This window comes from Macrobrachium nipponense, chromosome 19 (assembly GCF_015104395.2).
Source record: "Macrobrachium nipponense isolate FS-2020 chromosome 19, ASM1510439v2, whole genome shotgun sequence".
NCBI lineage: Eukaryota > Metazoa > Arthropoda > Malacostraca > Decapoda > Palaemonidae > Macrobrachium > Macrobrachium nipponense.
In genome coordinates, this window is record NC_061088.1 from 34,875,274 (window position 1) to 34,902,573 (window position 27,300).

Below are 27,300 nucleotides of genomic sequence, written 5' to 3' on the forward strand. Positions count from 1 at the left end.
TATCTACTTAGATCTATATACACTCCTATCATCTTCCCTGCTTGTTCCCAGTCTTCTCTTCAATTTGCCCTTTGTACTCCATTCCACAACAATGTGTCTCTATAACCCTTCCAAATATCACTCAGAATGCTATGCATTACATTTGCTGACTTTGTATGCATTCTACAGACATACAGAGGTATATATGAAACATACTCAAACTTAGGTGTTGTAGGTTTCCTGCATGTTGCAATAAAAGCTGAAGGGTGTGGAAGTCAATGCGAGTTCTTGATAAATCAAGACGGCTAAGCCCTCTGGCTTTCTTCAGCTCTCTAAATCCAAGATGATCTACTTTACTGCAGTTGGCCATGCTAAGTTCTGCAAATAAGTAGAAATTAACTCATAAAATTATTAACTTATGAACAGAACAGTGAAAGTAATTCATAAAATCATTAACATAAGAATACTCAGAGTAACTCATACAATGATGAAGAACAGAACAGTGCAAGCAACTCATAAAATGATTGACATAAGAATAGCATAGTGAGAGTAATTAAATAAATTAATAAAATAATATTAATAGAAAAATAAAACTAATCCTTTTTTGGAGGGAAACATCAGCTATTCCAGGAAAGAATACTAGACAAAAATATTCAAGCTGTGAAACACTTTCACACTGATATACTTAAACTCACAATTTAAAGATTTTCTGTTGAACAAAAATTTTAAAATTGTGTAACATTTCAAAGCAAATATAACAGTATACAAGAATAAAGAAGTGAGCAATAAACCTTTGCGAGCACACATTTGTCTTCTAATCTACAAAAATAATAGAAATGCATGATAAAACCTGAAAAATCTTGGACTTGGGAGGCATGCACTCTATACCGATTTGAAGAATCATCATTCATTTATCAATGTAAAAAATTTTATTTACAAAGCAGATACAAAAGTCAACAGTTATTTCTTGACTCTGTACGCAAGAAGGATTTGCTAATAAATGAAGAATGGAAACTTGGTCAAAATGCTTAAAGAATTTGAAGTTGTAAAGTAACGTGAGAAGTAAAGTAACGTGGGAAAGTGAATAAATGAAATATTTAAAGAGTGAATATCTGCTATAGAAAACTAATTTGCAATATTATCAATGTGTCCTTAAGATTTCAAACTGTATTGAACACTTGGAGTATTCTCTGGCATGGCAAGGGAAACATACTCCATGGATAAAGGGGAAGAGAGAAATATAATAAAAAGGTCAATCATCACAAATAATTAAAAAATACTGTTTTTGCAAATATTAAGTGTCCTCTACAATATTAATTCTATAACCCTCAAATTAAACTATTTCCCATATAAATATCCCCTCCCCTCTAAAATTTCTACTCAAACATTTTAAAGAATTTACCTACAGCAAAATTGTATGATCTATAGCATTTGTGTTCTTTTCTATAAATCCACACTAATTCAGTAAATAATTTGCATGTTTTATATTTATATATATATATATATATATATATATATATATATATATATATATATATATATTATATATATATATATATATATAGAGGGTCCTTACCTTGAAGATTGTAGCAGACATTTGCTATCATATACAAACAATAATTGTCAATAAAATGGCAATTGTTGAGCCGAAGAGTCGTAAGCTGTCGTCCACATGTGTGTATGAATTCCATAAAGGTGCCAGTATCTACTGCATTATAAGGACCACACCAAGATAAATCAAGGCATGCAAGGAGGGAACATCTTGTTCTCAAACATTCTAAGGTAGAGTTCTTAACTAGCCACCAGCAATTCTGAAATTAAAAATAAAAATTCAAATTATTATATTTAGTGTCATCTCTGCAAAGGTTTTTCTTATCAACTAGGCTGATATGTCAAGACTTTCTTGATACATTTTACAATAGTTCCTTGCAAATTCTAACTAGCTAATATAAAGGAATCAATTCTTAGCTGTAACAAATATACGTATTACTATTGGTCATAAAGGTTTACAGCATGCCTTCATTAACGCTTTACAATGTGATCAAGATTACCAGTAATACAATATTATAATGATCTAGTTCAACCAAACCACTGATTATTACAAAATTTCAGAGGGTTATGCAAAGGATTCACTCTTAAAAGAGAAAAGTTATAACTGGAACCAGTTACTGAAGAACAGCCGTGTACTAAGGTAAAAAATCCATGAAAGACAACAGGAAAAAGCCATGGCAGCTCAAGATTGTAGAGATTAGACTACAGTATCATGTAAAGTAAACTATAGGCAGCAACTTCTTACAAAAGATACAAACGCCAACTCAAGATTATTATATCTTTCTCTATTACCTCACCAAATTTCTGAGGCATGTTAGATTTTTGGTAGAACTTTGCAATTTTAAAAACATACTGAGAAATTATTTATAAGATTATACAAAATCATCTTCAGCGTTTGCAGTTTATCACCATCTTATTGGTATTTTATACTTTATTGAATGCAAAAATTATAAAACATTTTGTTAACAAATTTCATTATTTATACAGCCTTCAATCCAAATATTTTATATGAAAGAATTATTGTAACATATTTTGTAAAAATACTTCATGATATTTATACAGCCTTTTTATTTTTATCTGAATTTAGGCATGCTTGTAATGCACTTCCATAAGGCTTTAAGTTGAGAAAATGTGGACCAATGAGTGATTTAACCCTTACAGGATAGGTTTAATATATATATTAAGCACATCCCTAGACCGGGCTAAATTAAGGTTGGCCAATTAAAAATAAAAACAAAAAAACCACACACCAATGGTAAGAAGAAGATATGTATGTATGTGTACATGCTACGAGAAAAAAAATTAAAAATGTAAAAACTTTTCTGTACCTTCCACAGGAAGTTGGAAGTGAACATTTCCAACCCTGTGCAGGGCCTCTTTTCCAAAAGACAGTCATAAAAATAAGCTAATTTTAACAAGTCATGTTTTTTCTAATAATTTCTTTTTTATTTTGTAAAATTATAATTACAGCTCACACAATATGATAACAGATAAGAATTAAAATCAGTAACAAATTCTGAGTATATTTATGGTAAAATATTTTAAAGAGACATCCTGGGATGAGAGCTGCAGTATGTATATTCCCCAATGAAACAAGTCAAATTGATCTCCCTCTATCCCCTAGTGAGCGACTCAAGTTGCCATGCAAGAGCTACCAGAAGTCATTTAAGGCCTATGGAAGTGATCTGAACACTTTTCCAAGAAATTCTTTCAAACTGTATGGCGCAAAATTTTGATTGTAAGGGGACGATACCCAGAAATCACCCCAAAGCTATAAATAGTAGTCAATTGATGACAGCCAATCACAAATGGTTAAGATGATTATTAACATATTGACAGCTTTTGTTTCAAAAGACTAACAAAACATTACTCATATAAATTCTTTTGGAAAGCACATTGCCAGTTCAATATACATAGGAAATGAAGTTTTAAGGTTTATATATATCTAATTAAAACCATCTGAATGACTTAAACTGGTAAAGCATACAGGGATAATATGATTACTACTGCTATGTTATGTGCACTTCTGTCTTATAAGAACAACAAATATTCACCTTTAGATTTAACTTGATGTAAAGGAAAGGATCAGAGGCAAACTTCTGGAGTAGTTTGCAAGTGCAACAAAGCTGACAGAGAGACTTTATGTCCAACTGTTTAAGGATGTGCATGATAAGTTCCTCCTGAAAAGAAAAATTTCATTAACCATCAATATTTCATCAACAAGATACAATAGAAACCTTTTCAAAATAAGGTGAAAATCTATCTGGAATTTTATAAAATATATGTAAACAATGTGTATACATTACAAGGATGTGTTGCAAATGACTGCTGTGAAAGTTCTAGTTAGGTGTGTAACTACTCTCTGCTCAAAGGCAACAAGTGTCTTGCTACTTATGAAAAATGAAAGACAGAGACAACTCCCAAGGCAGTAACTTTAATATGACATGCTTGTAGACTACAACTTGTACTATATAAATTACAATCAATCCAACCATTAGAATAACTAAGTATTAATCAAATATGTATTTAAAAAAATAATTTATTCTGATAAATTAGTAGGTTACCAAAACTCAATTTTACAGACAAATCAACACACTGTCTAACCTTGCTGTAAAAATTAATGTAAGATAAAAAAAAAATATATTTACAAACAAAAAATAAAGGATGAATCTGGTATGAAAATGAGGGCCTCTGTAAGTTGGAAAATTCAACCAGCACTGAGTGACTACTGCTCATTGTGCTACAAGCTGTGACCAGCATTTTTAAAGAATGTAGAAAATAAGTTTATGCAGAAAGAAATATGCAATCAGTAAAAGCAAGGACAGAAAGGGACTGAGTGATATGTACATACTAAATTAGGCTAAAAGAATAATGGCATATGACTGAGCAACCATGTACTTAAATTAACAAACTAAAATGCTCAAATTCTACATAACAAAATATTTCAATTCTAAGTCTGGTTGATGAACCACATTTAAAAACTAAATGTTTATTTATGCACAACAATATCACACACACAATCCACACATCAGCTGCAGAATGTCCCAATGTTCATAGTCCAATCTCTCACCTACAAGCAACATAACTTAAAACTTCTGCCATCTACTGCAGGCAGCATCATTTGGTCATTTGGCAAGTACAGCACAGTGGTACCTTAAAATATGAAATTAATCTGTTCTGAGACAGCCTTCGTAACCTGAGCTTTTCGTATCTTGAACCACACTTTACATGTAAAATGCCTAATTCGTTCCAAGCCCTACAAAAACACCCCAGTAAATTCTATAATAAAGCTAAATTGACCAATAAACAATGAAATACAACAATTTGGACCATTCAATACCTAACTTAATACGTACTTCTAATATGTACCTGTAAATAAAGTGTATTAGTGTACATGGTATACAAGAAATACTGTACGTACATACGTACGTATGTAGTAAAATGTGGAACCTTACCTTTCGAGTGAGGCTATCTCCGAAAGTGGCGACAGAGAAGGAGGAAAAACGGCAGAAAATCTGTTACGTAGTACGTACACTTAACGAAACATTAAAAATGTCAGGAAACATAAACTAAACTTTACAAAACACATAAACAAAACCGTAACACTTAACTTTACGAAAAACTTTAAATTAATTTTTTTTTCTTTTTTTTTTATTTTTACATTTTTTTTACTTTTTTATACTTTACGTTTTTTACAAAATTTCCATTTCTTCACCACCAAATGGATGCCAGTCCATTACGGAATTTATCAAACCACCCCCAAGAAGCCTTGAAGTCTGGGGTTGCTGTCGATGTCCCTTCTCCTCCGTCATCTTCGGCCTGGGCAATCAAATAGCTGAAAATAACAATGGCCGTCTGGCAGATTGCAATCTCGGTTATCATATCGCCAGCGATTCTTTGTCCTCAGTCCATAGAAGAAGCAGCCTCTCCATCTCATCATGCACGTGGCTCCTCTTGTTGGACAAAATAGTCCCGCCCTTGGAAAGTGTGGCTGCTTTGATGGCTTCCTTCTGCTTAAGGATGGTACCTATCGTCAACGGATTTCAGCCGTATTCCTTAGCGATCACACTCAACCATATGCCAGCTTCATGCTTTTTTATTATCTCCATTTTTGTCTACATAGAAAGCATCCTCTTCTTTCTGTGAACTTCAGCAACTTTCTTGGGACCCATGGCTATACTGTATGTAATTAAATTATGTAGTATACTAATTAAGTTCTCACATAACACGATAAAGTAGTACAACGAAATCACTAACACGAATTTACGTTAACAAATGAAATCGTATATATGAACGAACGAATTCCATGTGCGTACGATAATGCTGGTGCGAAGCAATGGCCGAAGAAGAACACCTTTACATAGAGCACGATGGGAGAGATGCTGACCAATACCGTAGTAGAGCAGGATCTTATGGCAGTGACTAGCATCAGGAACCAATGGGAGAGTGGGAGGATGGTGGCGAGTCTACTCAGTTGGCGGCGCGCGAGTTTTAAAATTGATATTGGTGGTCCGGGCGAATCTCGGGACTTTACAGCAACAACCTTTCGTATCCTGAACTATTTTCGTAAGTAGAGCCAAAAAAATCTTCGTATTTGCTTTCGTAACTCGAATTTTTCGTAAGCTGAGCCTTTCGTATGTCGAGGTACCACTGTATATCTACTTTTCATAAAAGGCACATATACAATAGTATTCCACTGACTTACAGGCAACATATCAAAATAACCTCCACAGGTCCTAATATCAAGAGAATCCAGCTGATCTTCAATTAGGTCACATTTCTTTTCTTTTTGCAGGTGATCAAAGTCAGCTTTTTCTTCTCTTATAAGGGTCTCACAGCCTTCCTCATCATCATCATCTACTTCTCCATGATCATCCTCCATTAATTTCTTCAGATTCTCTTCAGACAGCAGAAACTGTACTCCAGCAAGAATATCTTCTTCCGATCTGTAAAAGTAATTTCAATAATTACAAATTCAGACAAACATGTTTTAACTGTTCTTTGCAATAAAAATATCTGTTAACACACTATTGTGCAGAAACTTCTTAATAGGTATTACTGCAATCACACACATCTGATCAAGTTTCATCCAATAACACTGACATAAATGATGATGGGCATTAAATCTCATTAAAATCAATAAGCAATGTTCAACCTACAAAAAGTGAATTACTAATAGGCATAAGAATTACTGTACTGTCACGGGTTGCTGTTCTGAACCAAGCTTTATAAAAAAATACATAAACACCACTCAAAATTATACAAAAATTCTGCCACCATAACATGAGAACTGCTGTATCATCAAAGTGCTCTGTTCACTTTACTCTGCACCCAAATGGCTGTCCAACTACAATTTTCCAAGCCTTGTTTACTAACAAGGATATTTAAGCAGGCAGCCTTAAGAGAGGGTAAACACTTGTCTTGGTGGTCTGGTCAACCCATAAGAACAATATATTTAGCTAAGGCAGAAACTTTTATTCCTTAAAGTTAAGAAAAAAACCAACAGTATTTTGGAATATTACACAAATAAGGATGGACAAATACATTGTTCTTCAAACCCAGAAATGATGTCTAACTACCTTCATGTAGGACATGTATGACCTCTTGTTACTAGCTTTACAAAAGTTCAACTTGACCATGTCAAACCATCTTAGTTCATTGAAGATTACCATATATATATTCGTGTAACACGTGGTCTCGCATATCATGCGACCCCCAAATTTTCACCCTTAAATACTTATTTTATCACATATCTCACGTATCATGTGAGTTCAATTTAAGAGACCAAATAACAATAGGCTGTCTTTTCCTCCTCTTTATCCATTTCATTTTTTATTTGGGCAAACCCCTTTTCCTCCATTGCTTTATCTATCCCATCTTCTAGTTAAGTTTAAAAAAGTAAAAGAGAATGCCAAAAGTATCATTAGTAATGATATACTAGTTTTGAAAACGTATACATCCAGAAAACAGCCGATTTGCTAAGAACCGAATCCGATAACAACAGGCTTTTTGCTTGAATTTCAACCATCATGCAATAGTAAAAAATGACCGTAGTTGTGTTACAAATGACGTTAAGGAGAATAGGACTGATACATTTTTACATAATTACAGTACATTCTTATTCGCTATGGAGGAAAGATCAGCAAGGGCATATACTGCTACATTTAATCTGTAAGTTTTAGCTGAAGCTGAGGAAAGAATGTTGATCAGCTAACAACTATTATCGTGCATCAGCAACGTGGATGAAACTCTTGCAAACTTCGGTATAGTACAATCAAACTCAACGGTAAACAAAATTTGAGATAAACATGTTTTAATCAAAACTATTGGGCATGAGAGAACACATATTACTGTTTTCACTCCAATAAAAGATAAATATGTAAAGCTCGTCCTATTCTGACGAGATCTAGTGAAAATGTTGAACTAAATCAGTTTATTTTTGTTTATGCAATAAACAGGCCCTCAGTGCCATCTACTAACAACAAAAAAAACTAAATTTTGTTCACAAACGATACGTTTTTAAGTGATATTTGGACTTGGAAAACACTTCAAATAACGTAAAATAACCATATCCCATATAAATAAGAGTACCTTGAGATTAATTTGCACTAAATAAAAGCAAGAAAGTCGCTCTGATTTGCGTTCAATACAGCAAAACAAATTTACCAAGCAATTGCCCTCGGCTGATTTCCAAACCAAAACACTGACTGCGGTTTGTATTGTATAATACTAACAAATAGTAATATGAAAATACATATATTATTGGATGCAGTGAAGTAGAGCATAACTTTTTAAAAGATCCATGGAAAAAATGCATATCCATTATGTTTGTATTTTATCATACGATACTAACATGTGATTACTACATACTTGAATTTTATATCTCGAGGATGATGCGACTCCCTTAAAATTAGCTCCAAAATTAGGTCTTCAAAAGTCGCATGATACCTGAGTATATACGGTAGTCTGAATGGCATGACAATTTGAATTAAAATTTCAGGGTCACTGCAACAGGACTAATACAACTAAATACAGCTGTCAAAACAAACTTAAACCTCAAAGGGGATAAGTTAAAATAGATTTCTAATAGAACTTGTTACAAAATATAGGAACCGTATTAGGAACTACAGAGGTTCCAACATTAACCTAATTAATACAAACTAGCTTCTAATAACAGCTTGCTTTATATCACTACAGGGTTGCCATTATGCAGGACCCTCTGTTCAAGGGTTCTGCAGCAAATTGCTCTGTCTGCTTTTGCCACTGGGTACGGCCCATACCACCTGCCATGAGCAGAGTCCTTGTAAAAACAATGAAAATTTGCTTGGAAGCCAGATACGAATATGTATGAAACTTGTACTATGCTACTGGCCGCAGGTTTTAGGGACAAAACAGCACATTTTAAGCTGTCCCAGTGAGTCCTAGGGTTCACTAGGGGCAAGGAAAGTGGCAATCATATCTTTGACAGAACTCTGGCAGCAGATCTTAACCCTTTCTTAGAACAAGATTTATGTTTGGGCCCAGTTCCTCCCAGGTTAACCCCACAGAGGAAGTAGAGGAATCTCTACATGGGGGTGACATTCTTACTACACAATATGAAGTGGGCATTGCCAATGAAATGGCCCTGCTGAACCTAGATGGATCACTGAGACAAATTTCAGCCAGCCATGGGAGAAACCTAGAAGGAATACTATCCCTCATACAGCTATCTACGCTGAAGAGTATCTTTCGTCCAAAAGGGATACTACTAGGATCCACCTAACTCTCACTGAAATTAATGCCCTTTGGTTAACAGGAAGTTACAGTTCAGTTACTGAAGCTCTGTCAAAACACACAAGCTTCCTAAAAGTGATACACAGTTTGCAGCATTTGATCAATTCCGTAAGGAAATTATGAATAACAAAAAATGTCCTTGCCACAGAATGACAATATATAAGGGACATGAAGCAGGATTCCAAAAAGGAATTTAAGTCAGTCAAGTACACTCCAAAGCATATAAGTACTGTATCCTGCAACCCAAAAGTAAGAGGGGATGCAAATGCTGAACAAATAAGGTCTAGTGTTGGAATTCAGACTGGAAACCACTAAATGGCCAGTTCGGAATTCAAAACTTCGGATCAAAACAAAATAGGGCTCTAATACTCATCCCTGATGATACTAATAATCCTTTGATGCCCATTTTCTTTCCCTATAGTAAATATCTAATTCAAGAGAGAAAATCTATGATCGAAGCTGTAAATGTGAGAGACCACTACCAGAAACTCTTTTCTTACCTTTAAAAGCTATAGAAGACACCCTTTACCAGGACCCCAAGTTGCTCACAGATTTTCAGAATTTTGTAGTGACTAATAGACCAGAGACAATGGCAGAATTAAAACCATTTGCCACAGTCATCCCAGTTTTGGAAAACTCCACCAAGGAATAGGCAATGCTACACCTTCCTTCTGAAGGGGAAACGCTCCCTTAATATATAGATATGGCCAGGCCCTCAGCAGAATTTCATAAGAGTATCCACCTCTAAAATATCATAACTACCACCTTGCTGGAAGTCACCATCATAAGGCATCCAAAATGTTCCAGAACAATTTTTGCTGGTGTGCACAAAAGTCTGGTGAGAACCCTATGGCAAGCAATCTGACTTTTTATAGAGTGGCGCATAAAAGCGTGAATGGAAACAATGGAGGGCTCCAACAAGTCGCTTCCCTCATTATTACATAATATACAGTCATTCTCCTACTTACAATGAGGTTAGGTTCCAAAAACCCCATCGTTTGTTGGAAAAATCTTATCTAGAATATTGCCTAGCCTACACTAGGATAATCAGTACCATCTTTACATATAGGATAGCCTAGCTTACACTACACAGTATACTTTATACATATACAGCATAGTAATTATTAATTTCAGCTAAAACTCCATGTTCAAAACGCATTGGCTTATAATAATTCAGTACTAAGAGAAATTGAATAACATTAACAAGCTAGTAGGGAAAAACTCTATCGCGAGAGTATATATGAGGGCCTCAGAACCAGAGTCGTATATGCCACTTTTTAAAAAATGAGTAAATTGGCCTCAAAGTTTATCATTCATTACTCTGCTTCTAAGAAAGATATCGATTTAAACTTAGTTTCATATTGAAAGCTATACTCTTTATAAGTTTTTTTGTGAAAATGTGAAAAAAATTGTTGGGTGCGCTTGCGCGCTAGCATTCAAATGTCTGCCAAACTCACATTTTTTTTAATATTTGAGTCATAACAAGCACTTAAACCATAATTGAATGTGTTAAACTATAATAAAGTGTTATCATATTGTTGTAATAATGATGATGATATTAATAAGAGTAAATAGTAATAAAATACTGGTAATAATAATGATAATAATACTATTAATAATAATATTGATAAGTAATAATAGTGTGCTGAAAAGACGATACATTTTTGTGATAAGAAACCGAGTATTGCTAATGATAAATAATGAAATAATAATATGTACTAATAATAACAATGGGAATAATAATAATAATAATAATAATGATTAATGATGATAATAATAGTAATAATAATATGATGATGTACAATAATATAGTAATAATAATGACACTGATGATGATAACCTTTCATCATCATAATACATCGATACTTATAATCAATCACAAGAAAATACTATAATAGAATAGTAATACTATTGTCATAATAATAATGATCATAATAATAATAATAATGATAATAATAATAATGATAGATAATAATATTATGATGGTTTAATAATGATGTTGACGATGATAACCTTGAATCACTATGATGTTTAACCATCAATAATACACAATAATAATATTATCATAATAATTTTTTTTTTACTACTACTACTACTACTACTAGGGCCCCCATCCTTTAATAGAAGCTGCAATGTGAAGGGGACTTAACTCGATCAGATTGCAGTCTGTTAGCTCCAAACATCGCTACAGCTGTGACCCATCATCCACTACTAACTACTACTACTACTACTACTAGTACTACGACTATTATTACTATTCTAATAATGAAAAAAAATGTTGCACGACATCACTATGCTCACATCACTGCCAGAGAAGACATAATGTACTCAAATAAAAAAAGAGTAAATTTAGACAAAATAACAGCACAAACACAACGGATAAATCGTAATTAAATCTCCCGCTATGATCACTGAAGTGAGATGTAAACATTGGCGGGAGATTGTAAGCTGCGCTGATGGTCGATGCTTACACGCGCCTTTATGGGAAAAACGCTCATTGGCCTAGAATTCGCTACCGCACAAAAAGTGAACGCGCTCTTCATGGCTTAATCAGCGCTAGTGATATGCGTCTATCTGGTCCTCATGAAGCGTCCGAGCAGCTGCCAGCACCGCTCGAAGTCATGTTCTTTCCTGTAGCTAAAATCGATAATTCCGACTGTCCCAGTAGGAATTTCGACCGTATGTAAATGGTGGAATGGCCTAGAAATGCCTCAAATACACAAAGAAAAGGTTGCCAAGTCTACCAGTATGCATAACTCCAAATCCGTGGAAGTGGCATATACGACTTTCTGGTTCTGGGGCCCTCATATGTTCTAAAGGGTCCACAATAATACAAAATGTTAAGAGTCTGTGTATAATTTTTAAGACTTTTCAGAAAGCTTTCGAACCCTTCCCTGGGTTCATCTTCAGTCCAAATGAACAATAAGTTACAACATGTACTGAGATAAATTTAAAAACAAGTCGTTGAAGATTGTTGACTATGGTCGTTAGCTTGTTAACGAGCTAACGTCCGTTGTCAACGATCTTCAACAACTCATTTTTTTTTTTTTAAATTTACCTCTGTACATGTTGTAACTTATTGTTCATTTGGACTGAAGATGAACCCAGGGAAGGGTTTGAAAGCTTTCTGTAAAAGTCTAATAAAAATTATACAAGGACTCTTAACATTTTGTATTATTGTGGACCCTTATTAGAACATTAACAGTTCTTAGCCTAGGAGGACACAATGATGATGATGACATCATGGTATATCGTATACATACGAATACAGTAGCCCAGCCTACTGTATACTACATATATGATATTGTAATTTATTAATATAAGCCAATTCTGTAGGTTCAATGCATTCTGACTATGATATATCAGTAGAAAAAAAAATTGGACACAAAACAGGAATCAGACCATGATCCTTTTCGGACTGATATCAGCATAACTGAGCGATGTCAGGATGCTGATGGCTTCGTATATTTATCATGAAATAAAAACATAACGAATATGCATCTTTTCCTTGAATCTTTTAAAAAGTTATCATTGCTGTATCCAATAATATTGTATGTATTCTCATATTATTGTATCATTAAATAGTAACAAAGTGGTCAATGTTTTGGCTTGGAAATCAGCTGATGGCAAATACCAGTTTATTCACTATATTCAACTTAATTCGGAGCAAATTTTCTTCCTTCTAGTTAGCATGAAAGAATATCTAGATAGTATTTTACTTATACGAGACAAGGTCATTTTTCGCTATACGTTCTTTTAAGTCGAAATATGAATTTAATAAGTCTCGTGAACTAAATTATTTTTTCGTTAACAAATTGCATTGTGGGGATGTTTGTGTAAATAAAATTTAGATTCCATTTGCTATTTTCACTTGATTTCATCATAGTACAAACTTTACCGTTAAATTATTTATCTTTTATCGCCATGAAACAACAGTAAATGTAAATTCTGTTTTTCAAGACCTAAAAACTTTGATTAAAATTCTCATCATTTTTATCTATGGTTGCGTTTCATGGCATAAGTTTACGGAGTTTTATCCTTATTGCTGATGCATGATAATAGTCATTAGCAGCTCAAAAAGTGTTCAGTTTCAGCTACAACTTGGTTTAAATTTAACAGTATGTTTCCTTGCTGATCTTTGATCTATATAAAAAATATATCGGTCCTATTCTACAGTCACTTTTAGCATAACTACAGTAATTGTTTGCCATCATACGATGGTTGAAATACAAGCCAAAATGATGTTGTTATCCAATTCGGTTGTACTCAGCAAACATTTCTCGTTCAGTTGTTCATGGCTGTACACATTTCCGCACGAATATAATGTTCAAAACAATACTTTCATCATTCACTTTTGCCTATTTTTTTTTTTTTTTTTTTTCCTCAAATACAAGATGGAATAAAGTTAGGCTATTGTAATCTGGTCTCTCACTCCCTGATTGTTAGTACGCTGCTGCCTGCACCCGTTATGAGCAAAATTTAAACAAATATATTTTTCAAATGTTGTCTTATCAGTATTAATTGCTAACCCCGTCGTAAATCGGATTGTCGTAAGACAAATTATCGTAACTTGAACACTACCTGTATTCCTTCTGTAAGGACTTGTCTGTTGTGGTTAAAAAACTTAAACAGCAAGCCTGCCAACAGAATTGTATAGAGTACTACTCTCTTTTGGGAAAATGGGGAATTCAGGAAAAAAACAATATTTCCCCTTACCCACCTTCTGACCAGGTGGGTGGTCAGAAGGGACTACTCGCAAAGGGACAACATCAATAGGAAATCTTTTACACTAGGTCCAAAGACCCTCGTAGGAAAAAGAAAAGCAACACCTTGGACTGCCTATCAAGGGCTTAGGCAGAGGAAGGGGTGGATACCTATAGGAATGGTATGGTTGGAGGTCAACTTTGACGATGCTACAGGAAATGGAAGTCTTCCCTTGGCCCTTGGAGGACAGCATTAATTTTAAATGGGCTGGGTGGAAAATGTCTCATCCCTGTTGATGGACCCATACAGAAACATGCATATAATCATCCCCAAGAGTCTCTTCAAAATGTCCAAAAAAATTTCTTCAAACAAAGAATACAAACATGCCTCTTCAGTGTCCAAAAAAGGATTCCTTCAAACAAAGAATAATCCTCAAACCTATCAACTATGAACAAGCATATTGTCTGCCAAAGTATCCAGATAACTACTGTTACCCTAGTATGTTTCAATTGTTCTTCAAATGGGGACTTGGACAGCTATAGATCTGAAAGCTGCATATTGGCACTTCCCTGTCAACGTTCCCATCTGACCCTTCCGAGGTTTCTGGATAGGAAAGATGTACAGGTTCCAAGTCATGCCCTTTTGGCTAAAGGTCTAAAATGTGACAAAATTAGTAATGGTAGATCTTCGAGAAATCGATATACAACTATGTATAGCCTACCTAGATGACTGGTTGATCTGGGGGCTTGCAAGAAAGTATGCTTGAAAAATCTAAGAGCAGTGGCTAATTAATTGGGAAAATCCTGCCTCACACCTAGCAGATGCTTTCAGTGGCTGGGACTGTGTTGGGATACTTTTCACACCTGTTGTCTCTCCCCATCATACTCAAAACAGAATAAAGCAAGTCCTCAAAATGCACCTTTCACAGCCCAGTTTCCAAACTGCAATTAGAGCGTAAGGCAGCCTGTGCAATTCGTATCATTTACAGATCCAATACTAATACTGGAACAAAAGAAACAATTTTGTTTTGGCTATCGCATGCACGAAACAAGATGCGAGACAGACCTATCAAAAGATTTTAAAAAGTTGTAGATACTTTGGCCTTGGTCCCGGAAGTCTCTGGCAAAACAGGTCACCCTGGCTCCTCAGTTTGTACAAGTGACAACACATACAGACGCCTCATTGACAGGTTGGGAGGGTCGTCAGGTGGAAGGGAGGTGTTCAGCTACTCTGAGGAATTGTCATGCAAGTTTCATGGAGCTGATGGCTGCCTTTTTGTTTCTCAAAAAAACTCAAAAACCTCCAGAAGAGGACACATTTGGTTGGTTTCTAGACAACATAACTGCTAAGTCCTACATCAAAAGGTCAGGAATCACGCTCACCTCCTCAAAATCAAAATGATAATGCTAGCCATCTTTCGATAGTGCAAGCAAGAACTGGCACTTGTCAGCAATTCACCTCTAGGGGCCTCTCAATGTAATAGTCTCTATCAAGGAAAACAGCCTAACAGAGTGGATATTAGACAACCACTCTTTTCAGACAATAGCTAACATGCTGCCACAACTGGAAATGGACCTGTTCACACATACGAGAATCACAAATTGCCAGTCAACAGCAAGAGATTCCTTTATACAAGATTGGAATAAATGGAAGTCTATATATCTTTTCCCTTCCATTGTTCCAGATCTCAAAGGTGTTGGCAAAAAAAAAACAAACTAACCTTCAAATGAACAGCCTGCTTAATAGTCGCACATTGGCCAAACAGGTATTGGTTCCTATTACTTTAACAATGGGTGAAGAGACAAATTCCACTACTGTCTGCTGTTTTACTCCCATCAGTAAGAAGGAAAATCGTTTATGGATCCTCCTTTCTGATACGAGACCACGGGTGGATTCTTTTAAATATCTAGCATGAAAATTACTCACTAAACATTGCTAGGTAACTAGTTCATAAAACTACAGACTTCATGTTCCCCATTTGATGAGTTGGGTTACGTACTTGCCTACCGATTCTTGGTAGTCGTGAGTTTCGACTCCCTGCTCTGCCAATATAGAATCAGAGCAATTTATATTTTTCTGGTGATTAGAAATTCATTCCTCGATATAATGTGGTTCGGATCCTACAATAAGCTGTAGGTCCTGCTGCTAGTAAGGAATGTAAGGAAAAACCAATTGGGTTCCTAGCCACATTAAAAATATCTATTCCTTTGGTCTAGCCCTAGGAGAGCTGTTAATCAACTCAGTGTCCTGGTGAAACTTAAGATATACTTAACCACAGACTTCATATATCAGGCAATACCATTACTATGCATGGAAGATATGGTCAGATTATTTTCATGCCAAGAGCCCAGTCAGAATTTCTAGGGCAACACTTAAATTTTCTTATCCCTTTTGAAGACAAAATCATGGCATACCAGGCAGCATTAACTGAACCATTGGTTTATGAATTCAGGATTGACTAGTCTAGTATAGTCACCTTCCCTTCTGTGGTCCTTTGCACTACAAAGACCTGCTCTTGAAAGGCTCCAATTAATTGGTGCCCGAGCAAGGTGCTTAGACTTTGATCAGCTCCTAAATTCAGCAGGCCTGATACAGCCACAACAACTCACAGTCTACAACAGGTGATCTTCTTGATTGCATTAGCATCAGGAGCACTCTTATTGGCAAACTGGGCTCTCTTAGACGGGGACATCACCCAAACGACTGACCAGCAATTATTAGTCCTCTGGCCTGTCATTCCTGACCAAGAATGAGATTCCTTAAGAAGGAAATCTCCATTCTAAGTAAACTAGATTTAGCAGACAAACATAATAAAAACCAGTTCAAGCACTTACAGTTTACCTAGAGATCATGACAAACATCCCAGAAGGTTCGTTTTTCCCCTATACTCTAGCAAAACTATAGCCACAAGATTAAACAAATTTGACTACACTGTATCGGTACGTGGCATGGATAGTCCTGACCCCATAGGTTCTACATCAGCAACCCACAGGTCTTCCTAACAGGCAGGTATGCTAACTATCGCTGGGAAGGTTTGGCAATACTGCAACCCATACTTAGCATGCTTAGGTCAGTCACCACAGAACTTTAGCCCTAAAAAAAATCACAATTCTGGAAGTAAATTGTATTTTCCTAACTATACAACCTGAGGTTCCTTTACATAAGGAATTACTTTTGACGTAGCTGGAATTAAGGCCGTTAAATTCTTGAACAAGGTGGTTAGGCAGTAACTACCGTGTTGGCAGGCAGATAGGCTAGCCAGCCCAGATGTAAACACTCCACTTTGCCTTTCGGCCCGGGTTCAGATTGAGGGTGGCATGAGGTGGGCATGAATGTAATGGACCTTAGGTTTGTATAGTTAAGAAAAATACAATTTACTTCCAAAAATTGTGATTTGTTCCTACACGCTTAACAAAACACCCTTGGTCCTTTACATATGGAGGACTCACTGATTGGTGGGAGAATATGAGTGAGCCTCTAGAAACTGACTGGAGTTCTACAACACCTAGGCTACTCCTGGTCATAAGAGCGAGGAGGAGTGCCCTGCCCTCCTGACAACTTGATCGCAGTATAGGAGCTGCATGATCAAGGGTAAGTCTTCTGGGCCTTTTCAAAATGAGTGAGGAATTGTAACTCATCAAAAATTTGTGGGCTGTGAAGAATATTTAGAGTCGGAGGCATTAATGCAAAGTTCTGGGAAAGGTTTTCAATAATCTGGGAAGGGTTGCATTATTGCCAGTCTCCCTTTCTCCCCTTGCTAGAGGAAGGAGCGGGATTGCTTCTATGATTTTGATAAGAAACATAAAAAGGATGCTTTATGTATAAGCTTACTGCATCAATCATCCGACCAGCCAGGTGGCAAGTTCTAGTCCTATCCTCAAACCGAAGAAGAGGAGTGGAAGAACGAGGTGGGGAAGGTGGAGGGACCAGTCACTCTCGTATCCTTCTTCTTACCTCTACAACTTGGCAAACCATAGGCAAGATGCAACTTGTCCTCTTGACGGAGCCGGTAAGCAAAAACAAACCAACCTGCAAGCATCCACCACCGGTCCAAGAAATTGGAGGGGGTTCCAAGGACCTGTGGGCAGGACCGAAGAGAAAGATAAATATGGTCGCAATAGACCTTTCTATCTTCCTGTCAGACATTCTTCGGAGTGATGACAAGTACCCATCCACTGGACTATCCAACTGCAGAGAAGTCTCTCACAGTCTCGTAATATTCCGCAGCAGATAAAGACACCAACACTCCATGGTGGGTGTCGATACTTATGGGTACAGGAAACACGCCAAGATGGACAAAGTAATGACTGATCTGCGAGGCGAGCAGTCATGTATCAGAGACGTAGTCACATGACACTCACCTTTTGAAGGGTTATGCAAGCAAAACCATACAAATCGTCAATCTTGTTTGCCACCGATGTTGGGAGAAGAGATGATGATTCTCTCAAGGCATGCGCCCATCAGACAAAAATTCAATTGCCTTCTAGAGACCGGGGTCCCTGATGGCAAGACAGAAGTTCTCATAGTAGTTGAATCTCAACTAAGGGGAAACAATACTATAGGCCAGTGAAAGACTAAGGTGAATGCAGACCTACGTCTTCACAGCTGAATCGAGAGAAGTAAACTCTCAAGATTCTGACGTAGAAAAGTCCCGTTGATAACACCAATCAGTGAAGACTGCTTTAATCCCTGTTGTTTTTACAGAGGACTGAAAATGCTAAAACTCCTATTTCATTGCTGTTCAGTGAGAAGTCTGAGTATGCAATGAAAGCGGAGCACCTTTCAGTAATGAAAACACAGGATTGTACTGCCTGAAGACCACTTCTCAAGGACTGGATCAGGGAGGACATTTCTATTACTTAGAAGTAGAGCTGGCATGGGCGGGGAATAGTGAAGTCTTCCGTTATTCATCTACAATTCAGGGTGAACAAAGAATTATTGCACACCTATGAATTACGAGAGTTATTTAGAAGACAAACTCGGATGTCTGAAGAAATCATTCTGCATCATCGCAGTGGCAGGTGCGATGAAGCAGAAGACTAAGCTACAGACTTTTGTTACCGTGAGGTAAAAACAGAAAGATGATAACGAGTCTAGTGAGATATCTGTGAAATTCTCGCAACAGCAAAAGGCAATGCAGGAGAGATGGTCATACAGGTATGCGAGAATTCCAGCAAACCAGAGAAAATAGAACGAGAGACAACACCAACTGAACTATCTTGGAGAGCCCGCTGGTAATAGGCTGCGGCAGGCAGGGCTGGCAGGCAGCCCGTGCACCACTAGCTCTCACTCACTGTCATCCTGATTTGCCATGTAATCCATTCCATGAAGGAATGCGTTTGGCTAGAACCATTGAGCACATGAAAATACGCTCGAGCATTTGCATTTTAAACCGAAATGGGAGAAAAGAAAACCAGTCCTATTCGGTGAATGCAAACACTGTGGTGGTTGATATTGTAACAATACCACTAGTATCTCAAAATCGAATAAACCGGTAAACTCTTGGGAGGCTTGCAAGGCAGTCCTGAGTTGTAGTTCAATTAAGAGAAGATACTATTTGTCTCTGTCACATACCTGTAGAGTTTAACTACAGTGATGTGCCTACACCTTGGACAATTCAACTGATAAACAGAAAGCATGTTGAGAGGAAATAAACGTAGTATATTTGTAGGTTCCTGTACATAGACCTCCAGCCTATATTCTCTTCCATTCGAGGAACAACGAAGAATAAGGACTGGAAGCAGACCTCCTACATTCTCTAATGAGAGAGCGAAGGCAAAGTTTTTCCTGAAGGACGACTTCTACGGTGATAACAGGATGTCAAAGACTACTAGTTCAAGCCGAAACCTGGATGTTCCCAAAACAGTGGCACTGAAGAGGCATTCAAACTCTCGGTGCTATCCATCCTGAACAGATTGACGTATGTTCGGTAAAAATCCTAGGATTGAACGATTGAACCAAAAACACAGTCTCTCTGGTTTGAATTCCGAGGAGTATGTTATTGCCCATTCTTCTCTATCCCGGGGTGACCACCTACTGAGCGACGGACCGTCGGGTCCATCCAGGCTGAGCCCCTCCCAAGATATTCTTCCTTCGGCAGCAGTACTTCCTTCGAACGCTAGAAATTCCGGATTAATGGCTTAGCGAGACTCCCGAATTCATAATAACAATTACCGGGAATGTCTGTCTCACATTTGAATTACAGGAAAACCAAAACAAAACCTCCTGAGATGCCAGAATTCCAAGGAATTCGAGCATTCTGCGAGATTCCTCTCACCAAGTGTTTGCAGATTGTAGAAGACAAAGCACTCGAGTGCTAGAAATTCCAAAGAATTTAAGGCTGGAGCCGGGAGCAGAGGTACCAGCAGTAGCGGTACCCCTACGGTCCCAGTCTTCTTCCCTGAGGAAGGGAGAGACGAGCCCCGTTCCCAGAGGACGGGAGGACCAGCGGAAGACCCACCTGTCTCACCGGAGCAAGACAGACCCTTAGAAGTCCCGTGACGAGACTTCTTAGGAGGGGAGACCACCTTCTCTTCTACGGCATAGCCTTCGGAGTCGAAGGGGTGGAGACATGAAAATATGATGATCTCGAAGAGAAGAATTACGACACTTGACGAGCTCTCTTCCTCTTCGTTCCATTCCTCCATATTCTGGCCAGACTTCTACCATCAGGAATAGATAAACATCACTGGGCAGCGCGAAAGCTTTGTCCAGTGGACGTAACTCCAGGGTAGTAGTGGTAAAAGAATATGTTAACCAGCAGGGGATCAGTACACACTCAAGGATCAGTATCACCATACTACGAGTCACAGGTAAAATAAAATTCAAAGGTTAAGGTATAACCAATACGAAGAGCTATATCCAACCAATACTGCTGTAAACACAATCACCACTATTGTCCTGTAAAAAAAGAGGAAAAAATGATTAAATTAATAAGGATACTCCTCTCACATCCAGGGCACCGCCCTCCGAAAGAGAGAGGGGATCCCCAACACAACAGCACGCCCCCTCTTCTACCTTCGTCCAACAGTAAGTGAAAGGATGAAGAAGAGAAATTACCATAAAAACAAAACACAAGGACAAACCTCTGAAGTTCCCCTCGGTAATTCCCAAGCATAAGCATAAATTTTGGATGAATACATGTCTCGTTACAGGATCAAAATCACTCACGTTAAATACATGTCTCATCCTCACGTTCAATACATATCTCGTCCTCACTTTAAAGGGCGAAAGACTGCAAATAATATGTTGGCATACCTTTGCCGCCCCCTATTAATCCAAGTAGAAAGGCGGCTATAAAGGCTATCACAAAAATCACAATTTGTCGTAAATTGTATTTAACACAATGACTGTACTTACGGCGTAGCTGGAATTATGGCCATTGAATCTTGAACAAGGTGGTTAGGCAGTAACTACCGCGGGCAGGCTAGCCTGCCCGGATGTAAACACTCCACTTTGCCTTTCGGCCCAGGTTCAGACTGAGGGGTGGCATGAGGTGGGCTAAACTGTAAAGGACCTCAGGTTTGTATAGTTAGGAAAAATACAATTTACGACAAATGTGATTTGTTCTGACACGTAATACAAAAACCCCCTCGGTCCTTTAACATAATGAAAGACTCTCTGATTGGTGGGAGGAATCTGAGTGAGCCTTTAAAACTGACTGGAGTTCTGCGCACCTAGGCTACTCCACCTGGTCGTAAGAGCGAGGAGGAGTGCCCTGCTGCCTCTTGACAACTTGATCGGAGTATAGAAGCTGCATGATCAGGAGTAAGACATCAATAGTCAGACCTTCAGGGCCTTTTCGAATGAGTGAGGGATCACGACTCATCTGAAAAATGGGGCTGTGAAGAATATTTGGCATCGTAGACAATAATACAAAATTCTGGAAAGGATTTGCATTATTGTCAATCTCCTTCCTCCCATTGCTAGAGGAAGGAACGGGATTGCTTCTATGATTCTGATAAGAAAACATAAAAAGGACTTTTATGTATAGGCTTACCGCAATCAATCGTCCCGACGAGCCAGTGTTGAGTGAGTCCTATCCTCAACCTGAAGGAGGAGGAGTGGAGGGTGAGGTGTGGAAGTGGGAGAGCCAGTCACTCTCACATCCCTCTTACCCTCTACAACAGCACACCATGGACGAGATGCAACTTGTCCTCTTGAAAGAGCTGGGTAAGCAAACATATCTTGCAAGCATCCACCACTGTCCAGGGAGGGAAAATGAGGTTCCAAGGACCTGTGGGCAGTCCCAAAGGAAAAGAAAGATATGGTCACAATGACCTATCCATCTTCCTGTCCTACATATTCTTCGGAGTGATGTCCAGTACCCGTCCGCTGGTCTATCCATCTGCAGCGAAGTCTCTCACGGTCTCGCCGTCTCCGCAATGGAAAAAGACACGACACTCCATGGTGGGTGTCGATACTTATGGGTACCGAAACACGCAAGTAGGACAAAGTAATGACTGATCTGGATCAACCGATACAAAAGTCCACAGCATAGCTCGTGACGGTCTCTGGATGCTTCGACAGCTGCCGACTGACTGCGTTTGGTTGTGTGAGGCAAGCAGTCATGCATCCGAGGCGTAGTAACGTGACACTCACCTTTTTGAAGGGTTATGCCAAGAGACCATACAAATCGTCTATCTTGTTGCCACCGATGCTGGAAGGCAAGATGATGATTCTCTCAAGGCATGTGACCACAGACGAAAAGTCAATTGCATTCTAGAGACTGAGGTCCCTGATGTGGCAAGGACAAGGAGTTTCTCATACTAGTTGAATCTCAACTAAGGAGAAAAAATACTACTATGTGCCGTTGAAGACGAAGGTGATAGGTGAAGCAGACCTACGTCTTCACGCTTAATCGAGAGAAGTTAAACTCTCAAGATTCTGAACGTAGTCCATTCCAAGAAGGAATGAGTTCGGCTAGAACTATCGAGCGCAAAAAAATACGCTCGAGCATTTGCATCTTAACCGAAACGGATTTTGGTGAATGCAAACGCAGTGGTGTTGTTGTAACAATACCACAAGTATCTCAAAATCAGAACTGATAACTCCTGGGAGGTTGCAGGGCAGTCCCGAGTTGCATTTCAATTAAGAAAATACTATTCGTCTTGGTCACAATCCGTAGAATTAACTACGGTATGTGCCTACAACCTCGTTCAAAATTCAACTGATAACAGAAGCATGTCGCGAGGGAATATACGTAGTATATTTGTAGGTTTCTGTACATAGACTCCAGCCTAAATTCTCTTCCATTTGAGGAACAAGAATAAGGACTGGAAGCCGACAACCCTTCATTCTCTAAAGAAAGGAGAGCGAAGCAAGTTTTTCCCATGAATGAAGGAACGTTCTACGTGAACAGGACACCGAAGATGATAGGTTCAAGCCGAACCATGGATTTCCCAACCCCTTCCTGGTCTATCCCGGGGTGTTCCACCCCTTCCTGTCTATCCCGGTGGGTTGGCCACCTTCTGAGGCAACGGACCATCAGGTCCATCCAAGCTGAGCCCCTCCCCTCGAGATATTCTTCCTTCAGCAGCAGTACTTCCTTCGAACGCTAGAAATTCCAGGATTCGAGCATTCGGCGAGATTCCCGATTATCGTAGTAACAATTATCTGGGATTCGTCATCTCGCACACTCTAGACCGTGTTTTCACCCAAGTGTCTGCAGATTGTAGAAGACCAGAACCCAGAACACTCGGAGTGTGCTAGAAACTCCAAAGAATTCTATGCGCTCGGCAAAAACACCCCCCGAACTTGTCACACGTTCATCAGGTGGTGGTCCTCCCGATTCCTATAGAAATCGAGGATAGGGCAAGATCCTCCTTCCTCAACGACGGGGACTTACGTCCGGTAAGACCCGCAAGGTCCCTCCAGGGACGCAGTCACCGATGCGGAATCCTACGGAGAACGCTCTGCAGGATCCTTCCCCTTCCCGTCGCAGCCATAGGGAGAGAGGGAATGGGGGAGGAAGATTGGATGCTCCTCACACCTTCCAGCGGAATTAGCAGTCGGAGAAGCGAGTACGGGCCACTCCGTGTCTAGGAAAACGTTACCGTCTGGAGAAAACGTTTTCCCGAGGAAGGTTACTAAACTCGTACTGTAGGCTAAACGTCTGCCGCCACCGTGACTGTCGTCTGGGTGGGTGGGGCTGAGCATGCACCTGACAGGAAAGAGTCGATACTGTCCTCCGACGCGTCCCAGTCCTCATCGAGGTCGAAACCTCTCAAGAGGAACGGAGGGGGAGCACACCCCGGTCTCTGCATGCTGGTCCAGCGGGGGACCGTCACGTGAACAGCGGTGATGGTCACTCCGAGAGTCTGGGAAGCGTCATCATCCTCGCCAGCCCCACAATCTACTCCAACCACTTGAGCGAGGATCTGTTGGTCCCAAGACCGAACCAGGCTTGTGACCGGACCTTAAGAAGTGCATTCATCATGGTCACTCCTGTTCGCCTCGTTCCTACCTGGTGTAGCCTAGGAGGTTGAAAGGGACAGGTGAAGGAGACCTGACGCTACTACCCTGCCTACTAACAGAACCACTAGGCTGGGAGGACTGCTGGCGATCACCAACCCACGGTGACAATCGAGCTGCAGGTCTGGACCAGCGGTCTTCTTACGGAGAAGCGCTGGACCAAGGACGGTGCGTCAGGGGAGCAGCTACGAGCGCTCCTCGCCTGCCTACCAGCAGAACCGGTAGGCTGGGAGGACTGCAGGCAATCACCAACCCACAGTGACGATTGAGTTTCAGGTCTGGCCCAGTGGTCTTCTTGCGGAGAAGAGCTGGATCAAGGACCAGAGCGTCGGTCTCTTGCGTCAGGAGAGCTGCTACGAGCGCTCCTCCCATGCCTACCAGCAGAACCGGTAGGCTAGGAGGACTACAAGCGATCACTAATCATGGTGGCAATCAAGCTGCAGGTCTGGACCAGCGGTCTCCTCCCGGAGAAGCGCTGGACCGAGGACGGTAACGTCAGTCTTGTGCGTCAGGGGAGCTGCTACCAGTCGTGCGAGCCGTCCGGTCCCGGCGGGACAGCTCACGGTATGAGCGACGATCGGGTGACTGGTAGTGTCCCCTAACGCGGTGAGAGCGAGCACCGTCCTCTCAACGCCCCAGGTGAGGCTGGACCAGGTTCAGGTGAGGTTGGACCAGGTCCAGGCAAGGCTGGACCCAGTGGCCAGGGGGGAGGACCTCTTCCCAGCCTCGCTACGTGAACAGTCTGGTGGGGGGGGGGGGGGGGGGAGGGGGGGGGGGGGTGGAAGGAGGAGGAGGAGGAGGAGGAGGAGGAGGAGGAGGAGGAGGAGGAGGAGAGAGAGAGAGAGAGAGAGGCCACTTTCTTCTTCGGTTTGGGGGGCCTTGGAAACAAGAAGCCGAAGGGGAAGAGGCAGCGGGAAGACCCCGACAGACACCCTTCCTCTTCTTCCTGGACTTCCTCTTCGCCAGTTTCCTCAGGACAATCGACAGGTCCTCCATCCAGGACGGAGTTGACGCAGTTGCAGTAGCAACAAGGGCCAACTTGCACCTGTCCAGAGGGACCTGCGGGAGCAGCAGTGGAGAGAACGCTTCCTCGAGGCAGGTTACGGAACTCCTACCTGGCAGGTGAAGCGTCTGCCACCACCGAGACTGGTCGGTCATGCGAACGCGACCGTCATCTGGGTGGGGCTGAGCGTGCACCTGACAGGAGACAGCCGATGCCGTCCTCAGACTGTTCCAATTTTTTCCTTGTTGAGGTCGAAACCTCTCTGAAAAAACAAAAGATAATCAAAAGAGGGCTGGATGGCCCGCCTCCACTGGTCGCGTGCACTGGACGCCCATGGGAGGATCACATCAACCCTGGTACCAGACAATCACTGCGAAGAGCATAAAACGGGGCCGGGCTTGGTCGAGAGTCACCGGAGCGACTCTTACCATCCTTCCACTCCGTGCCTGGGTCCTGACACGGTGAGTGTACTCAGCAGTCTGGATCTTGGCTGGGTGACCGTACACTGTAATGCTCGCAAACGGGCAGCAAAGACTGTTCCCGGTCCGGAGGCGGAACCTCCGGAGGCGGGAGAGGAGGTACCAGCGGCGGCCAGTACCTCCATGGTCCCCGCCTGCTTCCTCCCTGAGGAGGGAGAGATGGGCCCCATTCCCTGAGGAACGAGAGGACCAGCGGAAGACCCACCTGTCTCACCGGAGCGTGACAGACCCTTAGAATTTTCCCCGTGTCCCGTGAAAGAGACTTCTTAGGGGGGGAGACCACCTTCTCTTCTATGGCTAAGCCTTAAAAAGTTGGAGGGTAGAGGCATGAAGATAAGATGATCTCGAAGAGGAGGATGACGACACTTGACGAGCTCTCTTCCTCTTCGATTCCTCCAAATTCTGCCAGACTTCTACCATCAGGAGTAGATAAACCTCACAGGGCAGCGCGCAGCTTCGTCCAGTGACATAATTCCCGGGTAGTAGTGGTAAATGAATATGATTATCAGCAGGGGATCAGTACACACACACACACACACACACATCAAGATCAGTACGCAACATGCCACAAGTCATAGGTTTACACTTCAAGGTTAGGATAACCAATACGAAGAGCATCCAACCAATACTGCTGTAAAAACAATCACCAATAGTCTGTAAAATAAGGAAAAAATTATTCATTAATGAGGATACTCCTCATGCATCCAAGGGCACCGCCCCCCCGAAGTGAGAGGAGATCCCCCAACACAACACCGCACGCCCATTCTTCTACCTTCTTCCGACGTAAGTGAAAGGATGAAGGAGAAGAGAAATTACCATAACAACAAAACAAGGACAAACCTCGGTAATTCCCAAGCGTAAGCGTAATTTTCGGATGAATACATGTCTCGTTACAGGATCAATAGCTCATCCTCAAGTTAAATACATATCTCGTCCTCATGCAGGTCTGAACCAGTGTTAAAGGCGAAAGAATGTAAATATGTAATATGTTGGCATACCTTTGCCGCCGACTCTCAACACATGTAGAGGGGTGGTTATAAAGGCTATCACAAAAAGTGGGTTTGTATATCAATTGAAAAACAAGGACAAACCTTTGTTTAGTATTAATATCAAACACCATATATTACATAATCATTTTAAAAAACAAAAAATAAACCAAAAAGATCCCATCCCAGGAAAAAATCAACGACTAGTCAGCCAGAGCTCACAAACACACGTCTTCGTCGGAAGACGGCCGAAAGCAAAGAGGAGTGTTTACATCTGGGCAGGCTAGCCTGCCCCACGGTAGTTACTGCCTAACCACCTTGTTCAAGATTCAACGGCCGTAATACCAGCTAC

General features: G+C 40.2%; 1 protein-coding gene across 1 annotated transcript in view; it reads right to left on the bottom strand.

Annotated features, from left to right (window-relative positions):
• Positions 1-195: 195 nt before the first annotated feature.
• The window catches only part of LOC135211379 (F-box/LRR-repeat protein 4-like), a gene marked incomplete at its 3' end in the record, with an annotated part of 34,410 nt that continues 7,305 nt past the window's right edge, over positions 196-27,300 (bottom strand). Inside the window, 4 exon segments of the mRNA XM_064244694.1 lie at positions 196-357; positions 1,556-1,790; positions 3,585-3,710; positions 6,236-6,476. Of these exon segments, the coding sequence (XP_064100764.1) occupies positions 196-357; positions 1,556-1,790; positions 3,585-3,710; positions 6,236-6,476 (764 nt within the window).